Source organism: Columba livia, chromosome 3 (genome assembly GCF_036013475.1).
Source record: "Columba livia isolate bColLiv1 breed racing homer chromosome 3, bColLiv1.pat.W.v2, whole genome shotgun sequence".
Lineage (NCBI taxonomy): Eukaryota > Metazoa > Chordata > Aves > Columbiformes > Columbidae > Columba > Columba livia.
The window spans coordinates 101,938,594-101,954,820 of NC_088604.1; the positions used below are offsets into that span (position 1 = coordinate 101,938,594).

Consider the following 16,227-nt stretch of genomic DNA (forward strand, 5'->3'; position numbering starts at 1 on the left):
GGCTCATTCTCCTCCCTCAGCAGAGGAAGGACGGGCGGCAAGATGGCGGCGCCGGAGGAGCGGCTCCTGTCGGACGGGGAAGGCGGCGCCCTGGGCTCGGCGCGGCTCTCCCCGCCCCCGGTCTCGGAGCCTCCCGAGGCTCTGGCGCCCTTGGAGCCGCCGCCTCAGAGCAACACGCTCATGGGGCTGCCCATCGTGGCGATTGAGAGCATCCTCAGCTTCCTGTCCTACGATGAGACGAGCCAGCTCCGCCTGGTAGGGCCCGGGGAGGGCAGGCGGCGGGGCGGGCGGGCGAGGGGTCCCGCTGCGGCCGGGGCCCGGGCCCACCGGGGGAAGCTCGCCTCGCCGGCCCCGGGACTGAAGAAGCGCTGGGGCGGGGCGGGGTGTCCGCGGCCCCGGCTGCCCCCCGCCGGGCGGCTGCTCCCGCCGGGAAAGGGTCGGGGTGCCGTGGGATGGGGCTTTCTCCCTTCTCCCCTACCGGCCCGCAGCCTCGGACATCGGCAGGGACGTGTGTACGCGCCTTCCTAAAGGTCTTTTAACCATCTCGTACTAATTTCGTTTCGCTCGTCCTCTGTGAGAAATTGCCAGGCTGCTGGAGGCTTGTTTTCCCCGGTTACCGCTGTTCTCAGGGGACTAGTCTGTTGTGTCTCGTGTGTGTATTTATTTTTACTTATAAAGCTTAAGCCTTCAAGTGTAGGAGATGGTGACGCTGCTACTCCAAGGGCCCTGCCCTATCTAGAAATAAATGAGGAGGGAAGAAAGAAATGTTTTTAAAAGCCCTTATCTTCCTGAAAGGCTGCCTGCTTATTCCAGTTATAGTAGTAGATCTAATAAAAGCATTATCTCTACCTCTGAACTTTATAATGCCAAAAAAAGAGCAGCTGTCAGTGAGATCAGTGTGTATCAGTCTTTAACTGCCTGCATAGGGAGCCTGATGTAAACTATGACATAATAGGATAAGCTGCTGTCTCTTATTGAATTTCTTATGAGGTTGTAACTTGAATAATAGCGAGGGATTTAATGCGTAGCTTATGTAACCCTCAGTAAACTTGCATGTACTGTACTGTTTATTTTTTAAGAACTCAGCCTAAACTGGATAACACTAGAAGCATATTTCTGTAGAAAATGAGATGGCATGTGCCCTGGATCAGCAACCTGAAGTGCTGCATCCTGACTGTAACTGTAAACTGAAAGCTCTTCAAGCAGAAAAATCTGTTTTTATTTATACTTCACCAAGAATACCAGTACCTAAATATTTCTAGCATGCTGTCAGTCCATTAAAGACTTCTGTTTCTTCTGTGAGAGTAAGTAGTGCATCTGTGAAAAAGATGTAGCTCTGCCTTTTTGGATTGCAGTCTCTGCTTTTGAGTCCTTAGAGTTTGGATAGAGGGAAGAGAAGTACTGTGTGCTGTTTGGGAATGCTTAGTGCCTCATGGTCTGTATTGCAACACTACTCACAGCCCTTTGCTGCAGCTGTCCTGTTGCATTTTATAAACAGTAGTGCCCATGGGAGTTGTCAATAGAAGGGTTTTTTTCTTTCTGTAGGGTGAAGTTAATGTTTGTAAGCACTTTGTTAGCAGTGACTTTAAGAATAAGAAGGATGGTGGTGTAAGGACTAAAACAACTGTTTAATTCTCTGTGCTACTTAAGAAGTGAAATGTAACACTCCTATGCTCTCTTGTGTAGCACCTGCAAGTTCATTTTTCCAGAAGACTGCCCCTTTCAGAAGTTTCAGAAATATGCAGAACCAGACTGGATAAATACCGACTTTGTCGCACACATGGAACAATATTAGTAGCAAAATGAAGGAAACTATAGAGCTGGTCTTTCCCTATTTTTAATGTTTTTGAGTCAGTGACAACTAAGAAACTTAGTCTCCATCAAATTCCTTACTGTTCCCTGAAAGCACATCAGAAGGTATAACTAGTGTTCTTGTGAGAAGTAAGTATGCTGGTCTCTGTTAACCAGCAGCAATGTAAAGAATTGAAGCCTTTCCGGTTTGACATAATCAAAAGTGTAACTCATAACCACACCAGCTTGATCAGCGAGGCCTTTCAGATGGCCATTCAAAACTACAGATGTTCTTTTGGCAGTTCACTGAGAGGAGGAGACTGGATATTTTGCATAACAGGGAATTGCATGACAGGGAATTAAGGTAGTCTTTAGAAATAACAGTGCCTAGGCATAAATTCATAATGAAATTTAATTACTTCCAGATTTTAAAGGCTACAAGTAGCCTTGGGAAACACTTGTATATTCCTGCTCTAAGATCTGTCTTACACAAACAGTGAATCTTTCTTCTCTAGAAGAACTGACTCAAGCTTCTTATGAGAGATGAATGGATGTATGAGTGGTATTCTGCTAAAGATACATTGCAGGACCACATTAATTGAATGAAAGCGATGAAATTGCTTATGTCTCATGCATATTAAAATTGTTCCCAAAAGAAACCTCATCAACACCTTAGAATGTGGCATTCCATGGAATAAAGCATCTTGAGAAGCTAGGAGGATATGATCCAGGACATGACCCATCCATGGAAATGTCCAGGGCCAGGCTGGATGGGGCTCTGAGCAACCTGATCTAGTTGAAGATCATCCTGCTCATTGCAGGATGTTGGACTAGATGACCTTTTAAAGGTCCCTTCCAACCCAAATTCTATGACATCAATCAACCTAAATGAAGTTTGGTCATAAATGTGTAGTCACAAAATGTGGATTCCCTAGACTGATCACTTTGATGCATTCTCTGGATCACTGCATTGGAAATGGATGTAGTCATCTCTTTCTTCTGGATCACCTTATCTCACTGATCCTCCCCCCACAAAAAAAACAAAACAAAGAACAAAACACGACCACCACCAAACAAACAAAAACCCACCCAACAAACAAAAGAAAAAAAACTCACCCAAAATCTTTGAGTTGAACTGGTGTTGCCACTATATTTTATACCAGGAGACAGAGTAAGGAGTTGGCTGGGTTGGAAGACACAGATCAGCAAGTTTTCAGATTAAAATAGAGACAGGAACCTGTATTGTTTATGTAGAGCATAATGAGGAGTATAATCTAAGGCTTAAGATCCATAAGTCTCTTTCTGTCACCAAAGGATGAGGTAAAGAACATTTCCTGCTTATGATGATTGCCATCAGGAAAGGCAAGACCGCAGGCCCCTCATTGTGCAAAGCAGCACTTGCTTTCCTGAGCGTAATGCTTTCTGCTATTCCTGGTGTTACTGCATTTAAAAGCATAAGTGAAGCACCTACTGGTTAACCAGAGAAGTAGTTTTGAAGTAATGGAGACTAAACAATAGGTATTCAGAATGCAGTCTTGTCTGAAATTATGCCTTAGCGCAAATCTTAAGTTCTTAAGCTTTTGTTCAGATAAAGTGATGAGGTGAAAAGCATTTTGCTTTCAGCCCTTTTAGTATTTACTTCATCTCCTTCCTCTGATATGTCATTATAAGAGAAACACAGAAAACCTGAAAGATCATTATATCTGAAGCTATAATGTTGCAGACAAGCTACAGCCTAGCATGCATGCTGATATGGAAGCTAAGCTATCTTCCAGCTTTTGAAGGCTTGTTGTACTGTGATGATTTTTTTTTTTCCTTTTTTTTTTCATGACTTACAGAAGCTCTGGATTTTTTAGCTGAGTGGGATAATAATGAAATTCTTATATTCCAGTTTCTTTTCCCTCACATGTCTGAGCTTGGAAATGCACTTCCATTCAGACATGATTAAAAACAAACAGTCCACAACCTCCTTCCGTGAACACTCTGAGAAAAGGGTTATCTTGGTTTCTGACACGTCAGAAGTGTCCTAGATTCAGCAGCAAACTTGTGTTTATTTTCTGCACAGCTCAAATAAAGACCGATAGCCTTTGGACATTATGCCTTTAATCTTCCTACAGTTTCCGTAAATCTGTGTTTACAGGCATTTCTATTTTACAGCTTCTTGCTGAAGTCATCAACATTTGGTCACTTACTTATACTTTACCCTAGAAAGACATTATGAAACATGATGTCTGTGTAGCCTCTAAGAAAAATAATATCTATTGAATGCTAAATGCTTTAGGATATTTTTATCTCTGTTTTGATATTGGTTATCTGTTGGTGAAGCGTGTAAGAAATAAGACATTCTTGAGGAAAGGGAAGCTGGTAATAGTTATCTAGTAGATTGTGTCAGTTTGTTTTTTTACAAACGAAATGGAAAATTCGTTATTTCATAGAAGCTGTTATTGCATATAAGTAAGTACATTAAGAAGCAACGACCTTTTCATTCTGTTTTTTGCATGGACTCAGAATAACTTTCTAATGCTGAGATTTGAACACAGTGCTGGTTGGACTTGACATTTGAGGAAACTTGGGCTTTTTCAGCTTAATGGCTAGAATAAGTAAATATTCACGAAAAATTGCAAATAAAAATATGAGCAAGTTTAACTTCTTACTTTCTTATGGTCAGCTGAATAGCTAGTATCAAACTGTTTGGACTAATATGAACACTTAAAAGTGTAGTAATTCTACTTTGCATATGACTGCTAACTATGCAGTCTAAAAGAAGTATATTGTTCCTATAAATAGAGGTGCCACGTGGTTTAAATGGTGACTTCAGGAACCAACTGAGAATTGAGGGGATTGGTAATATAAGTTGCAGAAAACCACTTTTGGTTTCTGCTGGTACCTGTTATCTGTTCAATGTCTGTGTTCTAGACTGATTATTTGCACAAATATGGGTCATGTCTAGACACTGGAGCAGGTGATTCTTCATGCTGCGTAGTGTAAGCGAATGGGCAAGATTAAAAAACCCAGTGTTCAAGAAATCTAGTGTTAGGCATTGTGACCTACTCTCTGGGATGTGGGAGGGCTTTAGCACCCTGAAAAGTCCCTGCTGCCACCAGGTGTCAGTGCACACAAGGTGAACATCTCTTTCTGTGCTTCCTCTGCATTGGTAGCCAATAGTGTATATAGGATTGTTTTGGATAATTGCCTTGCTAACACAGCCATTGTGCAGGTACTGGTTCCGAGTTCAGGGGTTTGGTAGCATTAGAATTACGTTGCAAAGTCTTGTACTCAAACACGGCCTCAGATCTAGGCAGCCCTAATGCAGCTTATATCTTAGAAGAAATGTGACAATTTCCTCCGTCCTGTAGTTGAAGGGCTAGTGTTATTTTTTATGTGTATTTTTTATGGTTTAGTTGATTTGGTGAGTTGGGAGGGTGCTGTGGCTGTATCTCTGGAGTCAACCTGGCTCAGCCTTTTCCTTTGACTGATAACAAGGAAGATCTAATACAAAGGAGCACAGACAAATCAACAACAATTGCTTAATGGGCTGTTAATACAGATATGTTTGAAAATGGTATGTTCTCACAGAACCTCAACTAGACTCAGAGAAAGTAGAATTTCTTTAAGTAGTGCCTCCAATATGAAGAGAAAATAATTGGCTTTTCTGTGAGAAGCAAGAATCTTCTTCCACAAGGTTTAAACTTACATAGACCTTAAAATTGTGAAATGAGGAGTGCTATTTAAAAAAGAAAGGCAAAGCTAATCTATTGGAAAGTGGGGTCACAGTGGGAGCTTGTGCAGTTTAGTATAAAAAAAAACGTAAACAGTTTCAAAGTACAGTTGTTCACTAAGCCCTTGCATCTTCAGAACTGAATTGCAATTGCTTTAAACTTTTGTAAGATTTGGCTTTGTTTTGTAACTGGTTACTCTGTGAAGGTTTAAATTTAGCAGTTTATTGTATTTCTGCAGCTATTAATGTCATTACTCCCTGCATCTGTGGGAAAAAAATGAGGCTGTTTGCATCCAACATAGCAAATAAAGGAATCTGTTAAGCAAAGAAGAAAAGGCCTTTTTTTAATATGAAAAGGAATCTTGTTTCACATGCATTGTATAAGTTTTTTAACTTAATTGTGTCTGTCTTCAAAAGCATGAGCCTTAAATACTGAGATAAAACCATCATGATTTCTTGTTTTTAAAGGCTTCTTTTTTGAGACTACAAAATATTAACTTGATCTGCCAGAATCACTCTGGAGACCCAAGTTAAAACCTAGACATGGGCATTTGCAACTTCCATTAAGATCAGAGGAAACTGTATCTCCATATATATGGGTGGCATTCAGCCTACTGTCTCATTAAGGCAATATGAGGAGATAAATTTGTGAACTGCATGGAACATAGCAACTCGTTTTTGGAGTGTCATTGTTGTTAGAGTTGGTGATGCCTTAAGCTCAACTGCAGTTTCTGCTTCTTGAAATGGAGCAAAAACTGATAAGATAATATTTTACTTGCCAGCAGTATGCATCAGATAATAGTAGAAGTGACTTTTGGCCTTAACTGAGCCTTAAGTTTTTCTTTTTACATTAATACAGGTTTGTAAGCGAATGGACTTGGTTTGCCAGCGAATGTTAAATCAGGGATTTCTGAAAGTGGAAAGATACCACAACTTGTGTCAAAAACAAGTTAAAGCTCAGCTCCCAAGGTATGTACCAGTTAAAACTGTACTTAAATTTAAATGTGCTACATTATTTTAAGCAGAATATTGAAAAGGAATTTCTTGCTTGTTATTTCTTCTTATATATCTCAAATTTGAGTCACATTCGGTTTTATTTCACTTTTTTCCATATGTACCTCGAACCTAAGATCTAATTATAGAATAATAATGTAGATGAATGTAAGTTGTCATGTACTAGAAACTGGACTATTGGAAAGTGTCTCTGGTATTTTAAACAGAGGAAAGAAAAGTGGGTCCTGTATTACTCAACTGTTCTGGCAAATCAAGCAAGGACTCCTAGGAATGAATAAATGCCATTCCTTTTCAAGACCAACTGCTTTCACTGATGATTTATCTATGACTACTTAAAAAAAAAAGGGGGGTGGGGGGGAGGGTTCAGTGCTAAGGATTAAACGGGAACGGGAGGTGGGTTTGATGTTGTGAGCATTACTGGGAGCCAGTTCATCACTGAAGCAATGTCTTTTATCCTCTTTCCAGTGAGTAAGTGCAGCTGCCACTGTGTCCTATCAGATTTCCCAGTCAGAGTGAAGAAACTAATTGCTACTTACTGTGGAGATCCTTTGTCAAAAGAGCTTTTATCTCAACCTAAACTTTGTAGCAAGCACTAATAATATATTAAATTTGTCAACTGCATTGAAATACTAACTGTAGGAATGGGGGCTGATAAAAATGTTAACACCAAATCAGTATCTACCGCTAATTAGTACTGAAAGTTTTATGCTTTTAAATAGTCCTACATCACATATAGAATTTATGTATCACATAAGATGTAGGAATTATTTAGAGACCTAGTTTTGTCTAAGAAAGCGTAGTATGCTCTTACTAGCTGGCTCTCAATCTATCAGTTTTTTTTTCCATAAAGACAGAACTGATGTTAGTGGTTACATTTTCAAACCTCAGAGGTTTTCAGGGTGAAATGACCTTGAGCGATTGTTACAGTTTCATTTTGTTGACTCATTGTTAAATCAGTGTCACTTAATGGTCTATCTTTTAGACGGGAGTCAGAAAGAAGAAACCATTCATTAGCTCGTCATGCAGACATCCTTGCTGCTGTGGAAACAAGACTCTCTCTGTTAAATATGACTTTCATGAAGTATGTGGATTCCAATCTCTGTTGCTTCATACCTGGAAAGGTAAAATGTAGACTATATTATGTGAATGTGTATCTATGCTTGAAAAATACAGTCGTGTAACTTAACCTGGGGCAGCTGGGACAAACTTATTTTTTTTTATATGTGTATATATATACTGAAACTGTTTCAGATACTTTCAAACAAACACACAAGTCAATACTCTGCTGTAGTAGGCAGTCTGAAATGAATGAACCAGACTCTATCTAATTATTTTAAACTTGATTTCCATTTTTTCCTTAGATTCTCTCCTAATTCTGGCATTTGACTTGTGGTATATGCATCCTGTAACACCTTTTACAAGAAGCACATGATATGTAGGGTTTAATTCTGAATTTTAATTGCACAGAACAGCTGGAGGCCAGGTCATCAGAAGATGTAGTAATTTAGACTAATTTAACATTAAGCACTTAGTCCATCAGGAAGCTTTTTTGCTCTTTTCTTAAGGGCCTTGAGTACTTTAGATTAATTGAATTAAGATATTTAGTATGTGCAAACACTGTTCAGTATTACAGTAGATGGAACTGGTTTTGTATGTGGACAAAGTGTGTCAAAAATATTAATGCTACTGTACAATTCTGGTGTTTCAGAATACTACTCCCAACGTAAAATATAAATTATGTAAGCAAGATGTACATTGGAGGTACCACTGTTTTACAAGCTGTGAAAACAGAAGTGCACAGGTGAATTGACAAAGTCATGATCTGGGGGAGATTGGTACAGCTCAGTGTTGAAACAAGATCTGTGAACATGAGCCTAATGCTCTATTAATTGGTCTTTCCGTGTGAGGTTTGGATACATTGGTATTATTTTTTCATGGGCAGATAACTGGATTTCACTGGGATGAATGGAAAAGATAGCTGTTGGGTTCAGGTGCAGCACGGCAGGCATTTCTGCATTCAGTATGGTAGGACAGGCTGTTGGCATGAAATGTGTTTTTTATCTTAAAGAGGTAACTTGATTTCTGTACACTTTTGTTGACTTTAATTCATTTAAAATTATATCACTATAGTTGAATATTTTTATGCTTATTTGACTTTATATTTTATATATAGTATTTTTTTTTAATTTAATGCAACATAAAGTCAAATTTCAGTCTTTGTTACTTGCATAGTAAATGGAATAATTAAATGTTGCCTCACTTTTTTGAGGAGCAGATGGAAAGGCAATACTCAGTCTAGACCCGAAGCCTGCAGGAGCTGGGGAAGTGAGCTTGCCAGCCATTTTCCTTGTGGGCACTGAGTCATAAGGACTTTGTTTGTATTCTGATACAACGCTAGGAAGTTTTTTTAAATTACTTACGTAGTGTATGACCTTGCTGGCACCACTGCGCTCTCAGCACAGTTACCAATTCGCCATAAAATCCTATTTTGATCAAGCAGATTCAAGGCTTAGTGTTCACTTAGAGTTGGTGGTTCCCCCCACACCTGCCCTGCTCCACACAGGAAATTTTGTTTGAATTAAACTGCCACAGAATTGTCAGGAAGTGAATTTCTGTTAACATACGTGAGTCTTGGTTTGAGTTTCGGCATACTGTGTGAGGGTTCCTGATGATAGCAGAGCACTGCTGTGAGATTTTATATTGAGGATGGCAGGAGAAAGCTTTGAGGTTATTGTTGCTAACAAGATATAATGTGGGTAAAATTAGAGAAGTCTTTTGTAAGCTTGTGGTGTGATGAGACACTGATCTTGCCTGTCTTATGCAACATTTTAGCTGAGCTTCCTTTATTAAAACCCAAGGTGCAACTGTATTGTCTTAGCTACGATTCTAAGTCCTTACGATATGTGTTCCTCAGGAGACTCTTCAACCATTCTTAATCCTGTGCAAAATACCTGTGTCTGTAGTTTGAGTAATGAGAGCCCAGCACGCCTATCTTCACCTGCCTCTGATAATTCACAGATTAGTGGGACATCTTCCATCTCTCTGTATCTGTCCTAATTAAAGGGCTTGTTTGTCAAACCTGTTAAGAGAGTGCTTATGTTCTCTCTCAGTACTGGATTGATGTTTTTTAAATTAATGTATTTTGGACTTAACCTGAATTTGCTGTATTTTAGATGTATGCAAGTGGACTCAAATATTTACAGCTCTTTGGACTGACATAATCATAATTCTTGCTATTCCATTCACATGTTTTTTATGCCTGGTTACTGGCTGTGGGAGTGACTGCTCTGCATTATGGCTTAGAATATCTTGCTTCAGATTCTCCAAAAAGAAATTATTATGCTCTACTGAGTATAGATTATGTAACTTAGAACTCGAGTATGCACATAGTAAAACAAAATTTTATACAATTAGCATTGTTTCATGAGTTTGAAGAGAGCTGTTGTGATTTATCAAGTGAGTAGCTTCTCTGATACCTCACAAAGAGCACTTCACTTCAAAAAGCTGATCTAGAACTGAAGCACACAATGGTATGCAATAGTGGTATAGTAAAAGCCCCTGAATATGCCAGCACTTCTAGAATGATCTGAAATAATCTTGCCTTTATCGGAAAATTCTAATTCTTCTTAAATGTTTTAGGTAATAGATGAAATTTATCGTGTGCTAAGGTATGTAAACTCTACAAGAGCTCCTCAGAGAGCTCATGAAGTTCTTCAAGAACTAAGGGATATTTCCTCCATGGCTATGGAATATTTTGATGAGAAGATTGTTCCAATACTGAAAAGAAAGATGCCTGGGTCAGATGTATCGGGACGTCTGATAGGAACTGCCCCAGGTATTAATTCCAATGTATAGTTAATTTTTATTTAGTTTTTCTGTAAAAATTCACAGCACTGTTATCTTTTTAAAGCTCCCTCCCTTCAATGTGAGCTTTATTACATAAATATTGATGACATTTGTTTCTTAAGAATGCCAACTGAAATTAATTTGCTTTGAAATTTAAGGAGCCTTTGTACTACCAAAAGAACAGTCACTTGAATACGTTAGAATTATGCATAGTGTGTATTCATTAAACAAATGTTTTTGTGCCACCAATGAATGAGACTTTATCATTGCACTTGGTTGAAATTTGGCACATGAGATGACAACTTGACGCCTTTTATTTTAAGGAGAATTGGCAAATTAATTACCCTAAGCTGTTGTAGTGCATAGAGAGCTAGAACATACTTATACATCCTTTTTTTTTTTACTTTCCTGGGGCGCTAGTGTATCACTAACAAGCAAAATACTTATGAGTAATAGTGAAAAGACAATTAAAACAACAGTCTATAAATAAACAATTAAACTGGTCCTTCATATAATCTGTCAGACTTCCCAGAACTTTTGTGAACCAAAGTCTCAGGTGGTTGCCTCATATAATGGCCAAAAGCAAAAGCTTAGTAGAACTGTGGTGTTATCCGTGTGCTGAACATCTTCACCCTTCTTAGGAACTGGGAAATTAACTCTCCGAAGGGATAACTTACTATAAATTAAAAATAATTATATCTTAAGCAAAAATTATAGGCCTAGCTGTAGGAGCTGCTTGTTGTTACTGGTATGTCCTGTCCATTCTTTTAGCCATAAATGTGTATACCACCTCTTAATTATATCCCATTAATTATACATCAATTCCATTGAGTCTCTCAGTTGAGAAAGCATTGCCCAAACCATAGTTGATGTCAATTGGCTTTTCAAGGCTTTATGTGGCATAAAAATGCCTCTCCTGTATGGAGGGAGGAGCATAACCTCTGTAATGGCAACCCTTTAGTGTCACCAAAGTGAAGCTGTGCTGGCGTTGTAAAGAGGAGTAGGAGGACTGTTCTAAGCTGTTCTGTCTTTGTAGCCCTTACAAGTTTCACCTTAATTGCACAGCATTGCTAAAAGAGTAAAATGGTAGAAAAAGTGATATATTTTATGACAGAAAAAGTGCAAGACATTACATAGTAGCTGCTAGTCTCCTTGATTTGCAAGACCTTAATTAAAATCAACATTCCCAAGCTCTAATTCTAGTATGGTTTTAGTACTTAGGAAGAATGATTCTAAAGAAGGATGGAAAAGAATTACGTTTCTTCTAAAAAGTAAGTTAAGCCCCAAACCACAAAATTTTAGAACTTCAGCTGTCTACAACTAAGACAGCAGAATAGTGCTGCTCTATTAGAATATATTTATTTAATATAGCTATTCTGTAATAAGTAATTTATAGACATGTTATGGGTTTTTGACTTAACATCTGTGACAATAAGTCTAGATGACAACATAATATCTGTACATAATTTTTGATACAGCAAAAGGAGGGAGGCTTATATACAGATAATGAATGGCGAGCTGTCTTCCAGACTACTGAAAATTGAGGTATTTTAATTAAACTAATTGTGCTATGAGATACCATATGCTCCTGTTAGACACTTAAATGACTGTAAATCTATTTAAATGTTCACGTAACTCTAAAGCGGCATTCAGATTCATGTTTAGAGTGTGGGGATATGCAAAATATGAAAACTGGGATGCAATTTCTACCTTTGTCTTGAAGTTGTAAAGGATTAATCAGAGTTTTCTCTGAAGTTCCAGGGCCTTCTGCAGCACTGACAACAATGCAGCTGTTCTCCAAGCAGAACCCTTCGAGACAGGAGGTCACCAAACTCCAGCAGCAAGTAAAAGCGAATGGCACGGGCTTGACAGCACTAAAGCGGGAAATTTCAGAGCTTCGCATCAAAGTGCAAGAGCAACAGAAACAACTCCAAGATCAAGACCAGAAACTGCTAGAGCAAACCCAAATCATAGGTGAACAGAACGCCCGGTTGGCTGAGCTTGAACGTAAGCTGCGAGAGGTGATGGAGAGTACAGTAGGAAATTCGTCAGGTTCTGGCTCAAATGAACAATCTCCTAGAAAACGGAGGAAGGCGGTTGAATCCACAGACTGTCCTAGGAAATCTAAACGCCTTCGAAACAGAAAATAACTTGGGAGTAAATGTCGCCTTCAGGAGGATACACTGCTTTAGTAGCCCAAGCAGATTTGCTTGTGTGGATACTGTGACTAGCTTCATGGTGTCCTTTAGGCTGCTGGCTCTTCAAAACACCACTTAGACTTGAACAGTAATTTTATTTCATTGAGACTTTTCCCCTGCTTTCTGTATGGGTGGGCCTAATGCACAGAGTCTTTATGATTTGCAATAGTTACATACTAACCAGACCTGCTCTGTTATGTTTTGATGGGTTAATCTTTTTTTTTCTGTGCAGATGTGTTTAAAGTAAACTTATTTGTGTTTATGCATATGTTCACATAAAATCTTAAATAAATTCAGTCTTAACTGACTAAAAAGTTAAGCTTAAAAACAGATGTCCTGTTCACTTGAAGGAAAGATCCACTTTTAAAATCTTGTTTTAGAGAACTTGACCTTCTTTGTTACAAGTGACCTTGTCTGGAATGTCTGAAAAGTAGTTAATACTTTTTGGGGTTTTCTGTAATGAGTAAAACTGACTTCTTAAGCTACAGTATTGGCTATATATTTTTGTAAACTTACAAGGAAGGGCCTTCTATCCAGTCTTCACATGCACACACCCTGGTTCGAGGTCTTGGGAGCCATATTCTATATTTGCATGGATAGATGCATGTACGGCTTAGCCTGCTAAAAGCACTTGCCCAAAATTGTTCTAAACTCTGGGAGAGAGCACAGAGACTTATAAAGCAATTGCTTTGTTCCTCAGCTGTGACTTTGCATCTGCTTTCCGCACATCTGCTTGCTTACAACGAGGTGGTCTTACAAAGCCAGTTGCAGGTGAGCTTGAACCCAGACTCTCTGCCACTGTCACTGCCTGTAAACTGCAGGTACTGTTAGCCAAAGCTGGAGAATTGAGAAGCTGCCTTGATTTACAGGCCAACATCTAATTAAACATCAAACAAATTGTCCCTACCATAATCAGGCTCAGTGGGACATCACGGGAATGGAATGCTGTATTATGGAAAAAACTTAAAACTATTTTGTGTGTATGTGTGGGGGTGGGGTAGGTGGGATGGAGATTTCTCTGTAACATTGATGACAATATTCAAAGCTTTCCTTTCCTGAAAAGTAAATCACTTCAGACAAAGCTTTAATTTCTTTTGCACTTCTGTTTTGAGCTTGTAACTGGAAAAGCTTGTCTTGCACTGTTCAGTCTCTCTGGTCACTTTAACAACCTCAGAGTTGTGTACAGTGATTTTTTTATTTTTTTTTTCCCCTCCAACTGTATATTTTTGGAACCTTATACAAATACCATTGTCCTTGGTTTTGTTTTAATATACTAAACTATGTAGCTTTACCATTTGACTTAATTTTTTTTTTTTTTTTTAAATCAGCTGCTACTTTGGCTTTAGATGGTACCGAATTCAACTTTGTATGGCACTGAAAATGCAAATGCTGCATTTGTAGCTGTTCAGAATCTTGATACTATTACCATGGGTTGAAGTACAAGTTATTCTTACATTTTGTATGGCTCTCAATTCAGCATAGTGGTTGTATTCAAATCACCATACAAATCAGAAATTCTATGGTCAAATGTTACATAGTTGTGGGAAGTGATTTTTTTCCTGAAACTTCAGCTACCATTTTTACTTCTAAAACATACCAGCTCACATCAGAGGTAGCACTGCAAATGCCTAATTTTTGGAAGACATTTAATTTTTAAATAAACTTGTGGATAGTTTGTGTCTTCTAAAAAAAAAGCATGTTTCTTAAGAAAAGCATCAAGGAAGTGGTAAAAGGTTATGTGGAAAAAAGGTCAAACTGTTAAAGGAGCATTTGCTACTACTGGTCTTTCATGGCTCAGAATTTTTTTACTGTTAAAGATCTCTTTAGGCAGATGTCTGCTGTCAGTTTAAATTTACTGGCATGTACTTTAAAAAAAAATAATTTTGAATCAAAGGGTTAGCATGATAACTATAATTTCTGTGTATCATTTGGTACAAATTCATTTAATGGTCATTCATGATGACAAATACATGTAATGGTCTAATTACCAGATAGTTGTGGTTAAGTACTTTTACACAAGTAGAAACCTGTGAATTACATTTACTTAAAGTTTATTCATACATCCCTTAATATATTTCATTTTAATTTCTTTATCCATTTCTAGAAGATGCAAACAATTTCCCCCACCTTCACAATATATGAATAGTTTCAGGTTATTTGAAATTACTATTTGTTTATATGTCAGTGAATCTCTAGTGGTGTGTAAACTGAGCTGTAAAGAACAACAATGGCCTATTGTTAACATGAAACATTCTCCGTGCCAACTTGGAACCTTCAGCTCAAGGAAGTATCACATGCTGGAAGTTTGCAGGTGCATCCTGATCCTGTGTGCTACCAAGTACAATAAAATTGAATGAGGCCCACAAAACCTCATGGGTAGAGGGGGGTGGTTATGAGTAAGCTCTGAGAAATGTCACAACAAACATTCACTACTGTTTCCTTTTCACTTCCTAGGGAGGCAGAGAGACACCAGAATCAGATGTCTCTGAGACTGGAATATACACCAGTGGTATAGATGGCATGTAGAAAACAGAACGAGCTAATCGCATAGAGAAAATAGCTGGAACTCTTAATTTCTGGCACCATACTATCTCTTATTAGATAAAAAAAGGATGCATTTTGCTGTATATAAACAACCTGATAAATAGCCTGAAGTAAAACTAAGTCACTTTTGACTATAGATTCCTATACAAGCTTGCATGAGTTGGTATATCAGCCTCAAAAACTCCAGTATTAGTAGTGATCAGTGACTGTATAATCTGTTCAAGGAAAAACCTCAAACTAGTGAGAGTAAGATGGACTTTACAAAGTTACATGGAAAAATAATTTTATTTGCAGCCAGGGTTCAGTGTTAGCACTTGTAGAAAGGGCTGAAACTGGACATCTCAGGGTTGAACAATAAAGCAATAATAAGTGTCTTACAGTTAGTTTCTTAAAATAGATTAAAATTAGTGAGGCTAGCTTTCCTTCTTTTCAAGCTTTCTTTTTTTTTTCTTTTTTTTTTTTTTTTTTCTCCTAAAAAAGGCAACTTGCTCTGTAAACTGCATTTTGGTTTTTGGGTTTTTTTCTGTTTTCATTTACAAATTTGTGTATCTAGTGAACACGGTGAAAAATGGTACCCTACTTTTGTGAGGGAAAAGCTGTTTGCAGCCACATCTTGCTCCCCAAAATGAACAACTTGTATAAAAATACAGTATGCAATCGCCTTGTAAAGAAGGGCTAATAGATGTAATAGGTGAAAGCCCTGAAGGAAGAAAGACTACTTGCTTAACAAGATAAAATTCTCAGATTAAAGAACAGAAAGAAACAAATGTTATCTCCAGTCCTGACACTCGGCATAGCAAGTTAATTACAATAGTTCATTAATGTTACGACAATGCCTTCGTGTAATTTCTTAAAAGATAACACTGTATTGAACAGAAACTTCGTTGCTATTACTGAGATCTTTAACAGTTAATTGTGGGAAGCACTAAGACTGCCTAAGGAATTTAATCAAGAGCCTCTTGAAAATAGGGTGAGGTAGGTTGTTTTCTGATAAGCGAGAACTACCTTATTTCTTGGTGTTCCTGCTGGTTTTAAGAACTGGCAAATTACAGTATAGATTATTTCATTCATAAGTAAATTCAGTTTGAAGTATTTAATACGAATATGTCTGCTAGT

The 16,227-nt window shown here is 38.2% G+C and overlaps 1 protein-coding gene across 2 annotated transcripts; it reads left to right on the forward strand.

Moving 5' to 3' along the window:
- Window positions 1-13,858, forward strand: FBXO28 (F-box protein 28). 2 transcript variants are annotated; one of them, XM_065058577.1, is made up of 6 exons: window positions 1-255; window positions 6,369-6,478; window positions 7,506-7,644; window positions 10,163-10,358; window positions 11,584-11,640; window positions 12,125-13,858. In XM_065058577.1, the coding sequence occupies exons 1-6, from the start codon at window positions 43-45 to the stop codon at window positions 12,517-12,519; spliced, it is 1,110 nt and encodes a 369-aa protein (XP_064914649.1). In that variant the 5' UTR covers window positions 1-42; the 3' UTR covers window positions 12,520-13,858. The 2 variants fall into 2 exon arrangements, with proteins under 2 accessions (XP_064914649.1, XP_064914650.1); XM_065058578.1 differs by lacking the exon at window positions 11,584-11,640 and having other exon boundaries at window positions 2-255.
- Window positions 13,859-16,227: the final 2,369 nt, after the last annotated feature.

What these genes read in the sequence shown, in the direction of transcription:
- FBXO28 (XM_065058577.1), top strand. Translation starts at nt 43, where the DNA reads ATGGCGGCGCCGGAGGAGCGGCTCCTGTCGGACGGGGAAGGCGGCGCC. An exon ending in AGACGAGCCAGCTCCGCCTG is followed by an intron (nt 256 to 6,368) that starts GTAGGGCCCGGG and finishes ACATTAATACAG; the next exon opens with GTTTGTAAGCGAATGGACTT. An exon ending in GTTAAAGCTCAGCTCCCAAG is followed by an intron (nt 6,479 to 7,505) that starts GTATGTACCAGT and finishes TCTATCTTTTAG; the next exon opens with ACGGGAGTCAGAAAGAAGAA.